Source organism: Tachyglossus aculeatus, unplaced genomic scaffold (genome assembly GCF_015852505.1).
Source record: "Tachyglossus aculeatus isolate mTacAcu1 unplaced genomic scaffold, mTacAcu1.pri scaffold_118_arrow_ctg1, whole genome shotgun sequence".
NCBI lineage: Eukaryota > Metazoa > Chordata > Mammalia > Monotremata > Tachyglossidae > Tachyglossus > Tachyglossus aculeatus.
In genome coordinates, this window is record NW_024044849.1 from 182,433 (window position 1) to 205,504 (window position 23,072).

Below are 23,072 nucleotides of genomic sequence, written 5' to 3' on the forward strand. Positions count from 1 at the left end.
ATGCTGGTCGAGGGTGGTGACAGCATTAATGAGGAGATTCCCCAGAAAGGCCACTAGGTAGATAAGGATGAACAGCGTGGCATGGAGCAGCTGCAGCTCCCGGATGTTAGAGAACCCCTGGAGGAGGAATTCGGTCACCGTGGAGATGTTGGTCATTTTGGGGAGTTGATGGTGACTCCCTGGAAAGGAAGAGGGGAACTTCAATTTAGAATCATTGGCATTCCCTCCAGACTGTACGTTCCTTTTGGGAAGGTAACACCTCTACAAATTATGTCATATTGTACTCTCTCAAGCACTTAGTATAGTGCTCTACACACTGTAAGTGATCAGTAAATATGTTTGATTCCCATTTTAATAAATAAAGCAGTTGTATTCATTGATCACCTATAGAGTTCAATAATATTGATACATGTAGCGTTATGGATACATCAATCAATAGCTCAATGGTACTTACTGAATACTCACTGTGTGCAGAGCACTGTACTAAGTGCTTGGGAGAGTTCAATCCAACGGAGTTGGCAGATACTTTCCTGCCCACCAGGAGGTAACGGTCTAGTGGGTAGACTCTGCATACCGTAAACACTTAATAAATACGATGGATTGATAGCATCAATGAAGTAATCAACACTAATTCCTTTCAGAGTTTGCCAGCTCTTAGAAGTGTTTCACACATAGTGAGCACTTAACAAATACCATCATCATTATTATTAAATCAATCTGTTGCATTTATTTGTCACCTGTAGTGTTCATAGTATTATTATGTGCAATGGTCTGGCCCGTCTTGACTTATGCTGTCGATTCACCTCCGACCCATAGCGACTCCATGGACGCATCTCTTCCAGAGTGCCTCACCTCAATCTGCAAGCATTATGGTACTGTATCCATAGAGTTGTCTTAGTAAAAATAGAGAAGTGGTTTACCATTGCCTTCTTCCACCCAGTAAAACTGAGTCTCCACCCTCGACTCTCTCCCTTGACACTGTTGCCCAGAACAGGTGCATTTTGACTTGGAGTGGATTGCCTTCCACTCACTAGCCACTGCCCAAGCTAGGAATGGGATGGGTATCCCTCTGGTTGACTCTCCTTCCTTGGCTGGGACTGGTAGGGTACTGCAAACTCTTCAGTTGTGATCTTGAGAAGGGATAGAGGTATTTACCCATCAATTAATCAACAATGGTATTTACTGAGCACTTAGGGCTCAGTCCTAATTCCCATTTTACAGATGTGGTATTTAAGGCACAGGGAAGCAAAGTGCCTTGCCCAACATCACCCAGCCGACAAGGGGTAGAGCCACGATTAGAACCCAGGTCCCCGAGCTCGCTGTTAGGTAGGGATTTTCTCTGTCTGTTGCTGAATTGTATTTTCCAAGTGCTTAGTACAGTTCTCTGCACAGGGTAAGCGCTCAATAATAATAATAATAATAATAATGATGGCATTTACTAAGTGCTTACTATGTGCAGAGTACTGTTCTAAGTGCTGGGGAGGATACAAGGTGATCAGGTTGTCCCTCGGGGGCTCACAGTCTTAATCCCCATTTTACAGATGAGGGAATTGAGGCACAGAGAAGTTAAGTGACTTGCCCAAAGTCACACAGCTGACAGTTGGCAGAGCCGGGGTTTGAACCCATGACTTCTGATTCCAAAGCCCGGGCTCTTTCCATTGAGCCACGCTGCTTCAAATATAAAAATGATTGAATGACTGAATGAATTAATAGCACAGGCAGGATTAGAACCAAAATCCCGTTACTACTACTACTACTACTACTACTACTACTACTACTACTACTATTACTACTACTACTACCACTACTACTAGTACTATTACTACTACCACTACTATTTGCCTCTTCCTTGGCCCGGACACACTTTTTCCCTGGACTGTGATGGGAAAAGAGTCCCTTCTCCTCCTCCCCTCCAGCCCTCTTCCAGCCAAGGTTTGCTCACTGCCTCCCCTGCCGCACCTTGGATACACAAACAGCCGCCGACACAACAAATCTGATTGTGGTTCTCAGAGGAAAATGATACAGACTAAAGTCTGGTTGATTCCAATCAACTCCTTGCCACTAGCTTCAAGGCTTTTGAACGGTGTTCTCCGTGTTTCCCTTCCTTCTTCACCGACTACCCTCCAGCCCTTGGAAATAGACCTTCTCCCTTTTCCTCTCCTCATCCTCCCCTCCCGAACTCCCCATCCCAAGCCGCTCAAACCCCGCCCCTTCCCCACAGCACTTGTGTATGTTTGTACATGTTTATTACGCTGTATCTTTTATTAATGTTGTGTATATTGCTATAATTCTATTTATTCTGATGGTATTGTCACATCTCTACTTGTTTTGTTTTGTTGTCTTACTCCCCTTTTTAGACTGTGAGTCTGTTATTGGGTAGGAACCTTCTCTATATGTTGCCAATTTGTACTCCCAAGTGCTTAGTACAGTGCTCTGCATACAGTAAGCGCTCAATAAATATGATTGAATGAATGAATGAATGAAAAAGGACATTCCCTTCTCCAACACATGGCTCCGAGCCTTCTTTCTTCCCGAATCTCCCTCTCCCTTCACATTTGGCCAGATTGAAGTTTCTTTTCCCCATGCCGATTCAAGCCAGATACCGCCTCTAAATTTGCACATTCACAACTGCTCATTGCACTTCCCTACATATAGATTCACATTACTAAGCACTTTTTAAGCTGTGCATCCACCTTTCCATTCTTATTTCCCCCTAGCTGTAAATTCTTTTGGATCAGTCAAGCCCAGCAGACCGGTATGTCCAGTAGGGAAGGGAATTAATCTCTTACCTCCACTGTGTTCACCCAACATTCCTGCATGGAGGAGTTGATGATAGTGCTCTTGGTCTAGAACCAATCACACTCTCTCATTCCCTCCCTGTCACTTCTCATCAGAAACATTTTCTGACATCAAGGACCCAATCCTGTCCGAAGAGACCACAGCATAATGCTGACGCTGTGCTGCAGGGCCCCAGCTTGGCATGCTAGCTGGATGGAGGTGGATGAGGAAATGGAGATGAGTGATGGTTCGGGTCACTGCACTGTCAAATACGTACCCTCCTGAAAGCCCACTTGCCCCGCTGGGGTTTAGCCCGGCCCCAAAGTCCGACACTGGCACCATCTATGAGCATTTCCCCTGAATGGCCCTTTCTCTTGCAACCCCATCATGGTCTCTCCCTCCTCCTCCAACACCCCCCGGTCAGACTCACTGAGGCAGGTTAGGGCTGGAGGGCTCTGACCTCTGCTGGGTAGAGATGGACCTCTCTCCACTCCAGTCCCTGGGTGCAGCTGGCTATGAAGGAAGGGACAACCGGGCAATCTCAGCTCCTCTCCTATCCCCTGTGGGCAAGGAGATGTTCTTCAGAGAGTCCCCCCTCCCCAAAGATAAAACAGCCACTGCTCTGTGGGGAACCCCTGGAGGGTCAACTCATGTGGGACCTCGTGATCTGGCTGATGCCAAAGTCCTCTGCCTTCGCTCCCACGGCTTCAACTACCATCTCTACGCTGATGACACCCAGATCTACATCTCTGCCCCTGCTCTCTCCCCCTCCCTCCAGGCTCGCATCTCCTCCTGCCTTCAGGACATCTCCATCTGGATGTCCGCCCGCCACCTAAAGCTCAACATGTCGAAGACTGAGCTCCTTGTCTTCCCTCCCAAACCTTGTCCTCTCCCTGACTTTCCCATCTCTGTTGACGGCACTACCATCTTTCCCGTCTCACAAGCCCGCAACCTTGGTGTCATCCTCGACTCCGCTCTCTCATTCACCCCTCACATCCAAGCCGTCACCAAAACCTGCCGGTCTCAGCTCCGCAACATTGCCAAGATCCGCCCTTTCCTCTCCATCCAAACTGCTACCCTGCTCATTCAAGCTCTCATCCTATCCCGTCTGGACTACTGCACCAGCCTTCTCTCTGATCTCCCATCCTCGTGTCTCTCTCCACTTCAATCCATACTTCATGCTGCTGCCCGGATTATCTTTGTCCAGAAACGCTCTGGACATATTACTCCCCTCCTCAAAAATCTCCAGTGGCTACCAATCAATCTGCGCATCAGGCAGAAACTCCTCACCCTGGGCTTCAAGGCTCTCCATCACCTCGCCCCCTCCTACCTCACCTCCCTTCTCTCCTTCTACTGCCCAGCCCGCAACCTCCGCTCCTCCACCGCTAATCTCCTCACTGTACCTCGTTCTCGCCTCTCCCGCCGTCGACCCCCGGCCCACGTCATCCCCCGGGCCTGGAATGCCCTCCCTCTGCCCATCCGCCAAGCTAGCTCTCTTCCTCCCTTCAAGGCCCTGCTGAGAGCTCACCTCCTCCAGGAGGCCTTCCCAGACTGAGCCCCTTCCTTCCTCTCCCCCTCGTCCCCCTCTCCATCCCCCCATCTTACCTCCTTCCCTTCCCCACAGCACCTGTATATACGTATATATGGTTGTACATATTTATTACTCTATTTATTTATTTATTTATCTTACTGTGAGGTCCCTGAGGTCCTGTAGAGATGAAGGCCCAGTCCCTAAAGCTGCAGCCATGGTGCTGCACTCAAGAGTTTTCATGGAAACAACAGCATCTGCATCCCAATATCCCAACTGTTTCTAATGTTCTGACAATCTACAACAACTGTGGGTGTTTTCAGCTTCACCTCATATACAACCTTAATCAATCAGCTTCTCATTCAATCAGTCAATTGAACAATTTTATTTTCTGACACCTTCTGATTGCAAAGCTAGACAGAAGAAGACATTCCTCTAAATTCATCCTATGATTCTCTCCCAGGGTGAGTGGGGTGGGGAAGGAGACTGAGGTTTTGAGAAGGGGATGATGGGAAGGAGAAATTCCTGGCTTGAGGAAGAATAGGATGGAAATGGCTCCTCCTGTTGTGATGATTTACTAAGCTGCACTCTGGAAACCAAAGTTCCAAACCACTACCTTGCTGGTTCAATCTCTCATCCTATCCCGACTGGATTACTGCAGCAGCCTCCTCTCTGATCTCCCATGCTCCTGTCTCTTCCCCGGTTAAGTCCACACTTCACTCTGCTGCCTGGATTATCTTTGTACAGAAACGTTCTTGGCAGGTTACTCCCCACCTCAAAAATCTCCAGTGGTTGCCTGTCAACCTACGAATCACGCAAACATTCCTCCTCTTGGTTTCAAGGCTCTCCATCACCTCGCCCCCTCCTATCTCACCTCCCTTCTCTCCTTCTCCAGGCCAGCCTGCACCCTCCACTCCTCTGCCGCTAACTTCCTCACTGTGCCTCGTTCTCGCCTGTCCCGCCGTCGACTCCCGGCCCACGTCCTCCCCCTGGCCTGGAATGCCCTCCCTCCACACACCCGCCAAGCTAGCTCTCTTCCTCCCTTCAAAGCCCTACTGAGAGCTCACCTCCTCCAGGAGGACTTCCCAGACTGAGCCCCCTTTTTCCTCTCCTCCTCTCCATCCCCCCGGCCCTACCTCCTTCCCCTCTCCACAGTACCTGTATATATGTTTGTACAGATTTATCATTCTATTTACTTTACTTCTACATATTTACTACACTATCTTGTTAATGATGTGCATATATAGCTATTATTCTATTTATTCTGATAGTTTTAACACCTGTCTACATGTTTTGTTTTGTTGTCTGTCTCCCCCTTCTAGACTTCGAGCCCATTGTTGGGTAGGGACCATCTCTATATGTTGCCGACTTGTACTCCCCAAGTGCTTAGTCCAGTGCTCTGCACACAGTAAGCGCTCAATAAATATGATTGAATGAATGAATAGAATTCCATCAGTGAATGTCTCTGTCTCTTTTCAAACACCATTATTATTATTTTTTTATTATTCGGTGTTAACAATTTCTGTGTCAAAGTCTGTGCCACGTGATGATAGATAATTCAATCGATCGATAGCATTTGTTGAGTGTTTACTGTGTGCATTACATTGTACTAAGCGCTTTGAAAAGTACAATACAATGGACTTGGTAGATACAATCCATGCCCACAATGAGCTTACAGTCCAAAGATGAAATTACAATCCAAACGGACATGTTTCCCGTACCCTAGGGACTCAGAGTGTAAGGGGAAGTAAGAGCCCAGGAACGGTCAAACACTAACGCCAGGTCACACAGCAGGCCAGTGGCCGAGCTGGGACTAGAACCCAGGTCATGTGACACCAATTCACGTGCCGTTGAGCCATGAGGCCTCCTAGGGAATGCATTGCCACTTATGACCTAGTCTTATGAGCCAACCTCATAGACCTTGCCAAATCCTGAATATCCCAACTTGTTCTTTGGGACTCTGGGTCACTGGTATATCTGGATACGTCTAAGGGCAATTCCTCTTTTAAAAGGTGGTAGGGGATTATTGGTACATGGACACAGACATTTTTTCCCAAAATGGATGCTGGGGGAATGTCCCCTTTAGGATCCTGCCCAGGGCAGCCTTCAGCTCCCTGTTCCTCAGGCTGTAGATAAGGGGGTTCACAGTAGGAGGCACCACGGTGTAGAACATGGAAACCAGCAGATCCAGAGCTGAGGGTGAGTCTGCAGGTGGTTTGAGATAGACAAATGTTCCGGTAAGGAGAAAAATGACGATGACAGTGAGATGGGGCAGGCAGGTGGAGAAGGCTTTGGTTCGGCCCTCGGAGGACGGCATCTTCAGCACGGCTGAGAAGATGAAGACGTAGGAGAGGGTGATGTAAGTGAAGCAGATGGCATCTAAGACTACCCCAGCAGCCACACTCACATCAATGGCAATGTGGACTTCAGAGCAGGAGATCTTCAGCAGAGGGGGGACGTCACAGAAGAACTGTTGAACAGCATTGGACCCACAAAACGTCAGGGAGAAGGTAGAAGCTGTAAACAAGATTCCAAACAGACCCCCACTGAGCCATGATGCTGCTAGTATGCAAACACAGGCTGTTTTGTTCACAATGAGCTCATAGCGCAGCGGGGAGCAGGTGGAGGCATAGCGGTCATAAGACATTGCAGTGAGGAGAAAAAACTCTGTAGCGGCAAACAAGACCAGTAGGAAGAGCTGCGAGACACAACCCAGAAAGGAGATGGAGTTGTCACTGGTCAAGGAGTTGACAATGGATTTGGGTACCGTTGTAGAAATGTAGCAGAGGTCTATGAAGGACAAGTTCTTGAGAAAGAAGTACATGGGGGTGTGGAGACGCTGGTCGAGGGTGGTGACAGCAACAATGAGAAGATTCCCCAGAAGGGCAACTAGGTAAACAAGTAGGAACAGCGTGGCATGGAGCAGCTGCAGCTCCCGGATGTCAGAGAACCCCTGGAGGAGGAACTCAGTCACGGTGGAGATGTTGATCATTTCTGGGAGATGATGCTGGCTCCCTGGAAAGGAAGAGGGGAACTTCAATTTAGAAATATTGGCATTCCCTCCAGACTGTAAGTTCCTTTTGGGCAGGTAACACTTCTACAAAGTGTTACTTTGTACTTTGTACTGTACTCTCTCAAGCACTTAGTACAGTACTCTACACACTGTAAGTGATCAATAAATATGATTGGTTCCCATTTTAATAAATAAAGCATTTGCATTCATTGATCACCAATAGAGTTCAATAGTACTGATACACATCAATCAGTAGCTCAATGGTACTTACAATGGCGCTTAGTACAGTGCTCTTCACATAGTAAGCGCTCAATAAATACGATTGAATGAATGAATACTGAGTGCTCACTGTGTGCAGAGCACTGTACTAAGTGCTAAGTGCTTGGGAGAGTTCAATCCAAATCCAACAGAGTTGGCAGATATTTTCCTGCCCACCAGGAGGTAACAGTCTACTGGGTAGACTCTGCATACCATAAATGCTTAATAAATACAGTGGATTGATAGCATCGATGAAGTAACCAACACTAATTAATTTTGGAGTTTGCAAGCGCTTAGAAGAGGGCTTCACACATAATGAGCGCTTAACAGATACCATCATCATTATTATTAAATCAACCTGTTTTATTTATATGTCACCTGCAGTGTTCAATAGTATTAATAGGTGCAGTGGTTTGGTACGTCTTGACATATGCTGTCGATTCGCCTCCGACCCGTGGCGACTCCATGGACGCATCTCTCCCAGAATGCCCCACCTCCATCTGCAAGCATTCTGGTACTGTATCCATAGAGTTTTCTTGGTAAAAATAGAGAATTGGTTTACCAATGCCTTCTTCCACCCAGTAAAACTGAGTCTCCACCCTTGACTCTCTCCCCTACCTCTTCTGCCCAGAACAGGTGTGTTTTGACTTCTAGCAGATTGCCTTCCACTCACTAGCCACTGCCCAAGCTAGGAATGGAAAGGGTATCCCTCTGCTTGACTCTCCCCCCAACCTTGGATGAGACTGGTAAAGTACTGGAAACTCTCCAGGATAGAACCTGAGAGGGGGAAGGGGTATGTAATAATAATAATAATAATAATAATAATAATAATAATAATAATAATAATAATGGCATTTCCTAAGCACTTACTATGTGCAAAGCACAGTTCTAAGCGCTGGGGAGGTTACAAGTTGATCAGGTTGTCCCACGGGAGGCTCACATTCTTATTCCCCATTTTACAGATGAGGGAACTGAGGCCCAGAGAAGTTGAGTGACTTGCCCAAAGTCACACAGCTGACAATAGGCGGAGCAGGGATTTGAACTCATGGCCTCTGATTTCAAAGCCCATGCCCTTTCCACTGAGCCATGCTGTTAATTGTACCCATCAATTAATCAAGCAATGGTATTTACTGAGCACTTAGAGTTCAGTTTCAATTCCCATTTTACAGTTGCGGTATTTGAGGCACAAAGAAGCAAAGTGCCTGGCCCAACGTCCCCCAGCAGAGAAGGGGCAGAGCCAGGATTAGAACCCAGGTCCCCGAGCTCATTGTTGGGTAGGGATTGTCTCTATCTTTTGCCCAATTGTACTTTCCATGTGCTTTGTACAGTTCTCTGCACATGGTAATTGCTAAATAAATACGACTGAATGATTGAATGAAAATTAGTAGCAGAGTCAGGACTAGAACCCAGGTCCCCTTACCTATTACCACTACACTTTGCCTCTCCCTGGGCCCAGACACCCATTTTCCCTGGGAGGTAATGGGAGAAGATTCCCTTCTCCTCCTCCCCTCCAGACCTCCGTTGGCCAAGGTTGGTTCACTTCCTCCCCTGCCCCACCCTGGGCACACAAATCTGATTGTGGTTCTTCGAGGAAAATGAATCCGAATGAAGTTTAGTTGACTCCAATTAACTCCTTGCCATTAGCTTCAAGGCTTTTTACCCGTGTTCTCCTTCGTGTTTCCCTTCCCTCTTCACCAACTCCCCTCCAGCCCTTGGAAACAGATGTGCTCCCTGTGTCTCTAAGGACATCCCCTTCTCCAACACATGGCTCAGATCCTTCCTTCTGCCCGATTCTCCCTCTCCCTCCAAACTTGCCCAGATTGCTGCTTCTTCTCCCCATGCCAAATCAGCCCAGATGCCAGCTCTGCATTTACACATTCACAACTGCTCATAGCTCTTCCCTACATGGAGATTCACAATACAATGTAAGAACTTATTAAGCTGTGCATTCACATTTTCATGCTTATTTCCCCCTAGCTGGATCAGTCTTGCTCAGCAGACTGCCAGGTCCAGGAGGAAAGGGATTGTATCCCTTACTTCCACTGTGTTCACCTGGCATTTCTGCATGGGGGAGTTGATGATAGTGCTGTTGGCCTAAAACCAATCACACTCTCTCATTCTCTCCCTCTCACTTCCCACCAGAAACATTTTCTGACGCCCGCTCAGACACACACACACACACACACACACACACACACACACAGACACACACACACACACACACACACACACACACACACTCGCTTAAACTGACTGTGGTTACGTACACATAAATACACACAGTCACACAAACCCACACCTATCTAGCCACTCATTTGTTCATTTAACTATTGGCTAAAGCATCACTCCCCCAACTCAGAATCATACCTGGAGAGTTTCCAGTACTCTACCAGTCTCGGCTACCAGACGGACGGTTAAGCAGAGTCATACCCGTTCCATTCCCAGCTTGGACAGTGGCTAGAAGGTGGAAGGCAATCTGCTACAAGTCAAACCTCGCCTGTACCGGGCAGCAGTGTCATGGGAGAGAGTTGAGGAGGAGACTCAGGTTTACTGCAGGGAAGAAGGAAATGGTAAACCACTTCCATATTTTTACCAAGAAAACTCTATGGGTAAACTACCAGAACATTTGCAGTTGGAGAATGGGTTGTTCCTGAAGAGATGTGCCCATTCATTCACTATGGGTCAAAGATGACATGATAGCAAAAGAAAAGACGAAGAAGCACTCAAACTTTTCCAAACCATTCACTGTCACCATGTATCTTTTCACATGAAACAAAAATACCTCACAATTATCTTCAAGGCTTTCTACCGTGAGACTCACTCTAGATTCCCATTTTACAGATGTGATACCTGAGGCACAGAGAAGCAAAATGACTTGTCTGATGTCACACAGTAGACAAGGGGAAGAGCCAGGATTAGAAGGTAGGTCCCCAAGCCAGTTGTTCGGTAGGGTTTGTCCCTACCTGTTGCCAAATTGTACTTTCCAAGTGCTTAGTACAGTGTTCTGCACAGAGTAAGCGCTCAATCAATACGATTGAATGAATGAATGAAAAAATGAATAGTAGAGTCAGGATTAGAACCCAGGTCCCCTTACAACTACCACTACTGTTTGCCTCTCCCTGGGCCCAGACACACTTTTTCCCTGGAAGGTGATGGGAGAAGATTCCCTTCTCCTCCTCCCCTCAAGACCTCCGCCAGCCAAGGTTTGTTCACTGCCTCCCCTGCCCCATTTTGGGAATACACACAGCTGCCAACAAAAGAAATCTGATAGTGGTTCTCAGAGGACAATGAAACAGACTGAAGTCTGGTTGACTCCAATCAACTCCTTGTCACTAGCCTCAAGGTTTTTGACCGGTGTTCTCCTCCGTATTTCCCTTCCCTCTTCACCGACTACCCTCAAGCCCTTGGAAATAGATCTTCTCCCTTTTCCTCTCCTCCTCCTCTGCTCCCTATCTCCCCATCCACTGCCTGCCCAATCCCCTTCGCCTCCCCACAGCACTTGTGTATGTTTGTACATATTTATTATTCTATTCATTTTATAAATGATGTGTACATAGCTATAATTCTATTTATTCTGATGGTATTGTCACCTGTCTACTTGTTTTGTTTTGTCATCTCTCTCCCCCTTCTAGACTGTGATCCCGTTATTGGGTAAGGACCTTCTCTATACGTTGCCGATTTGTACTACTCAAGCGCTTAGTACCCTGCTCTGCACACAGTAAGTGCTCAATAAATACGATTGAATGAATGCATGAATGAAAAAGGACATTCCCTTCTCTAACACATGGCTTAGATCCTTCTTTCTTCCCGAATCTCCCTCTCCCTTCAAATTTGCCCAGATTGATGTTTTTCCTCCCCATGCCAAATCAGGCCAGATACCACCTCTGCATTTCCACATTCACAACTGCTCATTGCACTTCCCTACCTATAGATTCACATTACTAAGCACTTATTAAGCTGTGCAGCCACCGTTCCATTCTTATTTCCCCCTAGCTCTAAATTATTTTAGATCGCTCTAGCCCAGCAGACTAGTAAGTCCAGTAGGGAAGGGATTGAACCTCTTACCTCCATTGTGTTCACCCAACATTACTACATGGAGGAGTTGATGATAGTCCTCCTGGTCTAGAATCAATCACACTCTCTCATTCCCTCCCTGTCATTTCTCACCAGAAACATGTTCTGACCTTCAGGACCCACTCCTGTCTGAAGTGACCAGAGCATAATGCTGATGCTCTGCAGCAGGGCCCCGGCCAGGAAACAACTTCCATGTTAGCTGGATGGAGGTGGGTGAGGAAAGGGAGATGAGTGATGGTTGGGGCCACTGCACTGTCAAATACATACCCTCCTGAAAGCCCACCTGCCCCTCTGGAGATGTAGCCCTGCCCCAAAGTCTGAAATTGGTTCCGTGTGTGAGCACTTCCCCCAGAATGGCTCCATCTCTTGCATCCCTTTCATGATTTCTCCCTCCCACTCCACCACCCCCTGGTCACACTCACTGAGACAGTGTAGGGCTGGAGGGCTCTGACCTCGGCTGGCTTGGGATGGTCCTCTCTCCACTCCAGTTCTTGGGTGCAGCTGGCTATGAAGGAAGGGACAGCATGGCACCTTCAGCCCCTCTCTGATCGACTCTGGGCAGGGAGATCAGAGTTCTGGGCAGGGAGTTCTCCAGAGAGTCCCCCATCCCCAAAGATAAAGCAGCCACTGCTTCACGGGCAATCCCCAGAGGATCAACTCAGGTGGGACCTCGTGTCTTGGCCAATGCCAAAAGCCTCTGCCTGTGTGCTTCCGTCCCCTTCATTCCACGGAAACTGCCCTCTCAAAGGTCACCAATGACCTCCTGCTTGCCAAATCCAACGGCTCATATTCTGTCCTAATCCTCCTCGACCTCTCAGCTGCCTTTGACACTGTGGACCACCCCCTTCTCCTCAACACGCTATCTGGCCTTGGCTTCACAGACTCCGTCCTCTCCTGGGTCTCCTCTTATCTCTCCGGTCGTTCTTTCTCAGTCTCTTTTGCAGGCTCCTCCTCCCCCTCCCATCCTCTTACTGTGGGGGTTCCCCAAGGTTCAGTGCTTGGTCCCCTTCTGTTCTCAATCTACACTCACTCCCTTGGTGACCTCATTCGCTCCCACGGCTTCAACTATCATCTCTACGCTGATGACACCCAGATCTACATCTCTGCCCCTGCTCTCTCCCCCTCCCTCCAGGCTCGCATCTCCTCCTGCCTTCAGGACATCTCCATCTGGATGTCCGCCCGCCACCTAAAGCTCAACATGTCGAAGACTGAGCTCCTTGTCTTCCCTCCCAAACCTTGTCCTCTCCCTGACTTTCCCATCTCTGTTGACGGCACTACCATCTTTCCCGTCTCACAAGCCCGCAACCTTGGTGTCATCCTCGACTCCGCTCTCTCATTCACCCCTCACATCCAAGCCGTCACCAAAACCTGCCGGTCTCAGCTCCGCAACATTGCCAAGATCCGCCCTTTCCTCTCCATCCAAACTGCTACCCTGCTCATTCAAGCTCTCATCCTATCCCGTCTGGACTACTGCACCAGCCTTCTCTCTGATCTCCCATCCTCGTGTCTCTCTCCACTTCAATCCATACTTCATGCTGCTGCCCGGATTATCTTTGTCCAGAAACGCTCTGGACATATTACTCCCCTCCTCAAAAATCTCCAGTGGCTACCAATCAATCTGCGCATCAGGCAGAAACTCCTCACCCTGGGCTTCAAGGCTCTCCATCACCTCGCCCCCTCCTACCTCACCTCCCTTCTCTCCTTCTACTGCCCAGCCCGCAACCTCCGCTCCTCCACCGCTAATCTCCTCACTGTACCTCGTTCTCGCCTCTCCCGCCGTCGACCCCCGGCCCACGTCATCCCCCGGGCCTGGAATGCCCTCCCTCTGCCCATCCGCCAAGCTAGCTCTCTTCCTCCCTTCAAGGCCCTGCTGAGAGCTCACCTCCTCCAGGAGGCCTTCCCAGACTGAGCCCCTTCCTTCCTCTCCCCCTCGTCCCCCTCTCCATCCCCCCATCTTACCTCCTTCCCTTCCCCACAGCACCTGTATATACGTATATATGGTTGTACATATTTATTACTCTATTTATTTATTTATTTATTATTTATTTATTATCTTACTTGTACATTTCTATCCTATTTATTTTATTTTGTTGGTATGTTTGGTTCTGTTCTCTGTCTCCCCCTTTTAGACTGTGAGCCCACTGTTGGGTAGGGACTGTCTCTATGTGTTGCCAATTTGTACTTCCCAAGCGCTTAGTACAGTGCTCTGCACATAGTAAGCGCTCAATAAATACGATTGATTGATTGATTGATTGATTGTGAGGTCCCTGAGGTCCTGCGGAGATAAATGCCCAGTAATTAAAGCTGCAGCAATGGAGGTGCACCCCAGGGTTCCCGTGGAAACAACAGCATCTGCATCCCAACATCCCAACGGTTTCTAGTGTTACTGACAATCTACAACAATTGTGGGTGATTTCAGCTTCATCTCATATACAACCTTAGACAATCAGCTTCATATTCAATCAGTCAATTGAACAATTTCTGATTGTAAAGCTTGACAGAGCAAGACATTCCTCTGAATCCATCCTATGATTCTCTCCCAGGGTGAGTGGGGTGAGGAAGGAGACTGAGGTTTTGAGAATGGGATGATGGGAAGGAGAAATTCCTGGCTTGAGGAAGAATAGGATGGAAATGGCTCCTCCTGTTGTGATGATTTACTAAGCTGCACTCTGGAAACCAAAGTTCCAAACCACTACCTTGCTGGTTCAATCTCTCATCCTATCCCGACTGGATTACTGCAGCAGCCTCCTCTCTGATCTCCCATGCTCCTGTCTCTTCCCCGGTTAAGTCCACACTTCACTCTGCTGCCTGGATTATCTTTGTACAGAAACGTTCTTGGCAGGTTACTCCCCACCTCAAAAATCTCCAGTGGTTGCCTGTCAACCTACGAATCACGCAAACATTCCTCCTCTTGGTTTCAAGGCTCTCCATCACCTCGCCCCCTCCTATCTCACCTCCCTTCTCTCCTTCTCCAGGCCAGCCTGCACCCTCCACTCCTCTGCCGCTAACTTCCTCACTGTGCCTCGTTCTCGCCTGTCCCGCCGTCGACTCCCGGCCCACGTCCTCCCCCTGGCCTGGAATGCCCTCCCTCCACACACCCGCCAAGCTAGCTCTCTTCCTCCCTTCAAAGCCCTACTGAGAGCTCACCTCCTCCAGGAGGACTTCCCAGACTGAGCCCCCTTTTTCCTCTCCTCCTCTCCATCCCCCCGGCCCTACCTCCTTCCCCTCTCCACAGTACCTGTATATATGTTTGTACAGATTTATCATTCTATTTACTTTACTTCTACATATTTACTACACTATCTTGTTAATGATGTGCATATATAGCTATTATTCTATTTATTCTGATAGTTTTAACACCTGTCTACATGTTTTGTTTTGTTGTCTGTCTCCCCCTTCTAGACTTCGAGCCCATTGTTGGGTAGGGACCATCTCTATATGTTGCCGACTTGTACTCCCCAAGTGCTTAGTCCAGTGCTCTGCACACAGTAAGCGCTCAATAAATATGATTGAATGAATGAATAGAATTCCATCAGTGAATGTCTCTGTCTCTTTTCAAACACCATTATTATTATTTTTTTATTATTCGGTGTTAACAATTTCTGTGTCAAAGTCTGTGCCACGTGATGATAAATAATTCAATCGATCGATAGCATTTGTTGAGTGTTTACTGTGTGCATTACATTGTACTAAGCGCTTTGAAAAGTACAATACAATGGAATTGGTAGATACAATCCATGCCCACAATGAGCTTACAGTCCAAAGATGAAATTACAATCCAAACGGACATGTTTCCCGTACCCTAGGGACTCAGAGTGTAAGGGGAAGTAAGAGCCCAGGAACGGTCAAACACTAACGCCAGGTCACACAGCTGGCCAGTGGCCGAGCTGGGACGAGAACCCAGGTCATGTGACACCAATTCACGTGCCGTTGAGCCATGAGGCCTCCTAGGGAATGCATTGCCACTTATGACCTAGTCTTATGAGCCAACCTCATAGACCTTGCCAAATCCTGAATATCCCAACTTGTTCTTTGGGACTCTGGGTCACTGGTATATCTGGATACGTCTAAGGGCAATTCCTCTTTTAAAAGGTGGTAGGGGATTATTGGTACATGGACACAGACATTTTTTCCCAAAATGGATGCTGGGGGAATGTCCCCTTTAGGATTCTGCCCAGGGCAGCCTTCAGCTCCCTGTTCCTCAGGCTGTAGATAAGGGGGTTCACAGTAGGAGGCACCACGGTGTAGAACATGGAAACCAGCAGATCCAGAGCTGAGGGTGAGTCTGCACGTGGTTTGAGATAGACAAATGTTCCGGTAAGGAGAAAAATGACGATGACAGTGAGATGGGGCAGGCAGGTGGAGAAGGCTTTGGTTCGGCCCTCGGAGGACGGCATCTTCAGCACGGCTGAGAAGATGAAGACGTAGGAGAGGGTGATGTAAGTGAAGCAGATGGCATTTAAGACTACCCCAGCAGCCACACTCACATCAATGGCAATGTGGACTTCAGAGCAGGAGATCTTCAGCAGAGGGGGGACGTCACAGAAGAACTGTTGAACAGCATTGGACCCACAAAATGTCAGGGAGAAGGTAGAAGCTGTAAACAAGATTCCAAACAGACCCCCACTGAGCCATGATGCTGCTAGTATGCAAACACAGGCTGTTTTGTTCACAATGAGCTCATAGCGCAGCGGGGAGCAGATGGCAGCATAGCGGTCATAAGACATTGCAGTGAGGAGAAAAAACTCTGTAGCGGCAAACATGACCAGTAGGAAGAGCTGCGAGACACAACCCAGAAAGGAGATGGAGTTGTCACTGGTCAAGGAGTTGACAATGGATTTGGCAACCACTGTAGAAATGTAGCAGAGGTCTATGAAGGACAAGTTCTTGAGAAAGAAGTACATGGGGGTGTGGAGACGCTGGTCGAGGGTGGTGACAGCAACAATGAGAAGATTCCCCAGGAGGGCAACTAGGTAGACAAGTAGGAACAGCGTGGCATGGAGCAGCTGCAGCTCCCGGATGTCAGAGAACCCCAGGAGGAGGAACTCAGTCACGGTGGAGATGTTGGTCATTTCTGGGAGATGATGCTGGCTCCCTGGAAAGGAAGAGGGGAACTTCAATTTAGAAATACTGGCATTCCCTACAGACTGTAAGTTCCTTTTGGGCAGGTAACACTTCTATAAAGTGTTACTTTGTACTTTGTACTGTACTCTCTCAAGCACTTAATACAGTACTCTACACACTGTAAGTGATCAATAAATATGATTGGTTCCCATTTTAATAAATAAAGCATTTGCATTCATTGATCACCAATAGAGTTCAATAGTACTGATACACATCAATCAGTAGCTCAATGGTACTTACAATGGCGCTTAGTACAGTGCTCTTCACATAGTAAGCGCTCAATAAATACGATTGAATGAATGAATACTGAGTGCTCACTGTGTGCAGAGCACTGTACTAAGTGCTAAGTGCTTGGGAGAGTTCAATCCAAATCCAACAGAGTTGGCAGATATTTTCCTGCCCACCAGGAGGTAACAGTCTACTGGGTAGACTCTGCATACCATAAATGCTTAATAAATACGGTGGATTGATAGCATCGATGAAGTAACCAACACTAATTAATTTTGGAGTTTGCAAGCGCTTAGAAGAGGGCTTCACACATAATGAGCGCTTAACAGATACCATCATCATTATTATTAAATCAACCTGTTTTATTTATTTGTCACCTGCAGTGTTCAATAGTATTAATAGGTGCAGTGGTTTGGTACGTCTTGACATATGCTGTCGATTCGCCTCCGACCCGTGGCGACTCCATGGACGCATCTCTCCCAGAATGCCCCACCTCCATCTGCAAGCATTCTGGTACTGTATTCATAGAGTTTTCTTGGTAAAAATAGAGAATTGGTTTACCAATGCCTTCTTCCACCCAGTAAAACTGAGTCTCCACCCTTGACTCTCTCCCCTACCTCTTCTGCCCAGAACAGGTGTGTTTTGACTTCTAGCAGATTGCCTTCCACTCACTAGCCACTGCCCAAGCTAGGAATGGAAAGGGTATCCCTCTGCTTGACTCTCCCCCCAACCTTGGATGAGACTGGTAAAGTACTGGAAACTCTCCAGGATAGAACCTGAGAGGGGGAAGGGGTATGTAATAATAATAATAATAATAATAATAATAATAATAATAATAATAATGGCATTTCCTAAGCACTTACTATGTGCAAAGCACAGTTCTAAGCGCTGGGGAGGTTACAAGTTGATCAGGTTGTCCCACGGGAGGCTCACATTCTTATTCCCCATTTTACAGATGAGGGAACTGAGGCCCAGAGAAGTTGAGTGACTTGCCCAAAGTCACACAGCTGACAATAGGCGGAGCAGGGATTTGAACTCATGGCCTCTGATTTCAAAGCCCATGCCCTTTCCACTGAGCCATGCTGTTAATTGTACCCATCAATTAATCAAGCAATGGTATTTACTGAGCACTTAGAGTTCAGTTTCAATTCCCATTTTACAGTTGCGGTATTTGAGGCACAAAGAAGCAAAGTGCCTGGCCCAACGTCCCCCAGCAGAGAAGGGGCAGAGCCAGGATTAGAACCCAGGTCCCCGAGCTCATTGTTGGGTAGGGATTGTCTCTATCTTTTGCCCAATTGTACTTTCCATGTGCTTTGTACAGTTCTCTGCACATGGTAATTGCTAAATAAATACGACTGAATGATTGAATGAAAATTAGTAGCAGAGTCAGGACTAGAACCCAGGTCCCCTTACTATTACCACTACACTTTGCCTCTCCCTGGGCCCAGACACCCATTTTCCCTGGGAGGTAATGGGAGAAGATTCCCTTCTCCTCCTCCCCTCCAGACCTCCGTTGGCCAAGGTTGGTTCACTTCCTCCCCTGCCCCACCCTGGGCACACAAATCTGATTGTGGTTCTTCGAGGAAAATGAATCCGAATGAAGTTTAGTTGACTCCAATTAACTCCTTGCCATTAGCTTCAAGGCTTTTTACCCGTGTTCTCCTTCGTGTTTCCCTTCCCTCTTCACCAACTCCCCTCCAGCCCTTGGAAACAGATGTGCTCCCTGTGTCTCTAAGGACATCCCCTTCTCCAACACATGGCTCAGATCCTTCCTTCTGCCCGATTCTCCCTCTCCCTCCAAACTTGCCCAGATTGCTGCTTCTTCTCCCCATGCCAAATCAGCCCAGATGCCAGCTCTGCATTTACACATTCACAACTGCTCATAGCTCTTCCCTACATGGAGATTCACAATACAATGTAAGAACTTATTAAGCTGTGCATTCACATTTTCATGCTTATTTCCCCCTAGCTGGATCAGTCTTGCTCAGCAGACTGCCAGGTCCAGGAGGAAAGGGATTGTATCCCTTACTTCCACTGTGTTCACCTGGCATTTCTGCATGGGGGAGTTGATGATAGTGCTGTTGGCCTAAAACCAATCACACTCTCTCATTCTCTCCCTCTCACTTCCCACCAGAAACATTTTCTGACGCCCGCTCAGACACACACACACACACACACACACACACACACACACACACACACACACACACACACACACACTCGCTTAAACTGACTGTGGTTACGTACACATAAATACACACAGTCACACAAACCCACACCTATCTAGCCACTCATTTGTTCATTTAACTATTGGCTAAAGCATCACTCCCCCAACTCAGAATCATACCTGGAGAGTTTCCAGTACTCTACCAGTCTCGGCTACCAGACGGACGGTTAAGCAGAGTCATACCCGTTCCATTCCCAGCTTGGACAGTGGCTAGAAGGTGGAAGGCAATCTGCTACAAGTCAAACCTCGCCTGTACCGGGCAGCAGTGTCATGGGAGAGAGTTGAGGAGGAGACTCAGGTTTACTGCAGGGAAGAAGGAAATGGTAAACCACTTCCATATTTTTACCAAGAAAACTCTATGGGAAAACAACCAGAACATTTGCAGTTGGAGAATGGGTTGTTCCTGGACAGATGTGCCCATTCATTCACTATGGGTCAAAGATGACATGATAGCAAAAGAAAAGACGAAGAAGCACTCAAACTTTTCCAAACCATTCACTGTCACCATGTATCTTTTCACATGAAACAAAAATACCTCACAATTATCTTCAAGGCTTTCTACCGTGAGACTAACTTTAAATTCCCATTTTACAGATGTGGTATCTGAGGCACAGAGAAGCAAAATGACTTGTCTGATGTCACACAGTAGACAAGGGGAAGAGCCAGGATTGGAAGGTAGGTCCCCAAGCCAGTTGTTCGGTAGGGAATGTCCCTATCTGTTGCCAAATTGTACTTTCCAAGTGCTTAGTACAGTGTTCTGCACAGAGTAAGCGCTCAATCAATACGATTGAATGAATGAATGAAAAAATGAATAGTAGAGTCAGGATTAGAACCCGGGTCCCCTTACTACTGCCACTACTGTATGCCTCTCCCTGGGCCCAGACACACTTTTTCCCTGGAAGGTGATGGGAGAAGATTCCCTTCTCTTCCTCCCCTCAAGACCTCCGCCAGCCAAGATTTGTTCACTGCCTCCCCTGCCCCATTTTGGGAATGCACACAGCTGCCAACAAAAGAAATCTGATAGTGGTTCTCAGAGGAAAATGAAACAGACTGAAGTCTGGTTGACTCCAATCAACTCCTTGCCACTAGCTTCAAGGTTTTTGACCGGTGTTCTCCTCCGTATTTCCCTTCCCTCTTCACCGACTACCCTCAAGCCCTTAGAAATGGATCTTCTCCCTTTTCCTCTCCTCCTCCTCCTCTCCCTATCTCCCCATCCACTGCCTGCCCAATCCCCTTCGCCTCCCCACAGCACTTGTGTATGTTTGTACATATTTATTATTCTATTCATTTTATAAATGATGTGTACATAGCTATAATTCTATTTATTCTGATGGTATTGTCACCTGTCTACTTGTTTTGTTTTGTCATCTCTCTCCCCCTTCTAGACTGTGATCCCGTTATTGGGTAAGGACCTTCTCTATACGTTGCCGATTTGTACTACTCAAGCGCTTAGTACCCTGCTCTGCACACAGTAAGTGCTCAATAAATACGATTGAATGAATGCATGAATGAAAAAGGACATTCCCTTCTCTAACACATGGCTTAGATCCTTCTTTCTTCCCGAATCTCCCTCTCCCTTCAAATTTGCCCAGATTGATGTTTTTCCTCCCCATGCCAAATCAGGCCAGATACCACCTCTGCATTTCCACATTCACAACTGCTCATTGCACTTCCCTACCTATAGATTCACATTACTAAGCACTTATTAAGCTGTGCAGCCACCTTTCCATTCTTATTTCCCCCTAGCTCTAAATGATTTTAGATCAGTCTAGCCCAGCAGACTAGTAAGTCCAGTAGGGAAGGGATTGAACCTCTTACCTCCATTGTGTTCACCCAACATTACTACATGGAGGAGTTGATGATAGTCCTCCTGGTCTAGAATCAATCACACTCTCTCATTCCCTCCCTGTCATTTCTCACCAGAAACATGTTCTGACCTTCAGGACCCACTCCTGTCTGAAGTGACCAGAGCATAATGCTGATGCTCTGCAGCAGGGCCCCGGCCAGGAAACAACTTCCATGTTAGCTGGATGGAGGTGGGTGAGGAAAGGGAGATGAGTGATGGTTGGGGCCACTGCACTGTCAAATACATACCCTCCTGAAAGCCCACCTGCCCCTCTGGAGATGTAGCCCTGCCCCAAAGTCTGAAATTGGTTCCGTGTGTGAGCACTTCCCCCAGAATGGCTCCATCTCTTGCATCCCTTTCATGATTTCTCCCTCCCACTCCACCACCCCCTGGTCACACTCACTGAGACAGTGTAGGGCTGGAGGGCTCTGACCTCGGCTGGCTTGGGATGGTCCTCTCTCCACTCCAGTTCTTGGGTGCAGCTGGCTATGAAGGAAGGGACAGCATGGCACCTTCAGCCCCTCTCTGATCGACTCTGGGCAGGGAGATCAGAGTTCTGGGCAGGGAGTTCTCCAGAGAGTCCCCCATCCCCAAAGATAAAGCAGCCACTGCTTCACGGGCAATCCCCAGAGGATCAACTCAGGTGGGACCTCGTGTCTTGGCCAATGCCAAAAGCCTCTGCCTGTGTGCTTCCGTCCCCTTCATTCCACGGAAACTGCCCTCTCAAAGGTCACCAATGACCTCCTGCTTGCCAAATCCAACGGCTCATATTCTGTCCTAATCCTCCTCGACCTCTCAGCTGCCTTTGACACTGTGGACCACCCCCTTCTCCTCAACACGCTATCTGGCCTTGGCTTCACAGACTCCGTCCTCTCCTGGGTCTCCTCTTATCTCTCCGGTCGTTCTTTCTCAGTCTCTTTTGCAGGCTCCTCCTCCCCCTCCCATCCTCTTACTGTGGGGGTTCCCCAAGGTTCAGTGCTTGGTCCCCTTCTGTTCTCAATCTACACTCACTCCCTTGGTGACCTCATTCGCTCCCACGGCTTCAACTATCATCTCTACGCTGATGACACCCAGATCTACATCTCTGCCCCTGCTCTCTCCCCCTCCCTCCAGGCTCGCATCTCCTCCTGCCTTCAGGACATCTCCATCTGGATGTCCGCCCGCCACCTAAAGCTCAACATGTCGAAGACTGAGCTCCTTGTCTTCCCTCCCAAACCTTGTCCTCTCCCTGACTTTCCCATCTCTGTTGACGGCACTACCATCTTTCCCGTCTCACAAGCCCGCAACCTTGGTGTCATCCTCGACTCCGCTCTCTCATTCACCCCTCACATCCAAGCCGTCACCAAAACCTGCCGGTCTCAGCTCCGCAACATTGCCAAGATCCGCCCTTTCCTCTCCATCCAAACTGCTACCCTGCTCATTCAAGCTCTCATCCTATCCCGTCTGGACTACTGCACCAGCCTTCTCTCTGATCTCCCATCCTCGTGTCTCTCTCCACTTCAATCCATACTTCATGCTGCTGCCCGGATTATCTTTGTCCAGAAACGCTCTGGACATATTACTCCCCTCCTCAAAAATCTCCAGTGGCTACCAATCAATCTGCGCATCAGGCAGAAACTCCTCACCCTGGGCTTCAAGGCTCTCCATCACCTCGCCCCCTCCTACCTCACCTCCCTTCTCTCCTTCTACTGCCCAGCCCGCAACCTCCGCTCCTCCACCGCTAATCTCCTCACTGTACCTCGTTCTCGCCTCTCCCGCCGTCGACCCCCGGCCCACGTCATCCCCCGGGCCTGGAATGCCCTCCCTCTGCCCATCCGCCAAGCTAGCTCTCTTCCTCCCTTCAAGGCCCTGCTGAGAGCTCACCTCCTCCAGGAGGCCTTCCCAGACTGAGCCCCTTCCTTCCTCTCCCCCTCGTCCCCCTCTCCATCCCCCCATCTTACCTCCTTCCCTTCCCCACAGCACCTGTATATACGTATATATGGTTGTACATATTTAT

General features: G+C 48.2%; 2 protein-coding genes across 2 annotated transcripts; both read right to left on the minus strand.

The window, feature by feature from the left end:
• Positions 1-152: 152 nt before the first annotated feature.
• Positions 153-7,136, minus strand: LOC119922682 (olfactory receptor 14A2-like; the record flags this gene model as incomplete). The annotated part of the gene is made up of 2 exons (XM_038742378.1): positions 153-179; positions 6,441-7,136. Coding segments are annotated over 2 exons (723 nt in total), but the record flags the coding sequence as incomplete, so codon positions are not given.
• Positions 7,137-15,865: 8,729 nt separating this feature from the next.
• Positions 15,866-16,561, minus strand: LOC119922677 (olfactory receptor 14A2-like; the record flags this gene model as incomplete). The annotated part of the gene is made up of 1 exon (XM_038742375.1): positions 15,866-16,561. A coding segment is annotated over one exon (696 nt), but the record flags the coding sequence as incomplete, so codon positions are not given.
• Between the last annotated feature and the right edge of the window lie 6,511 nt (positions 16,562-23,072).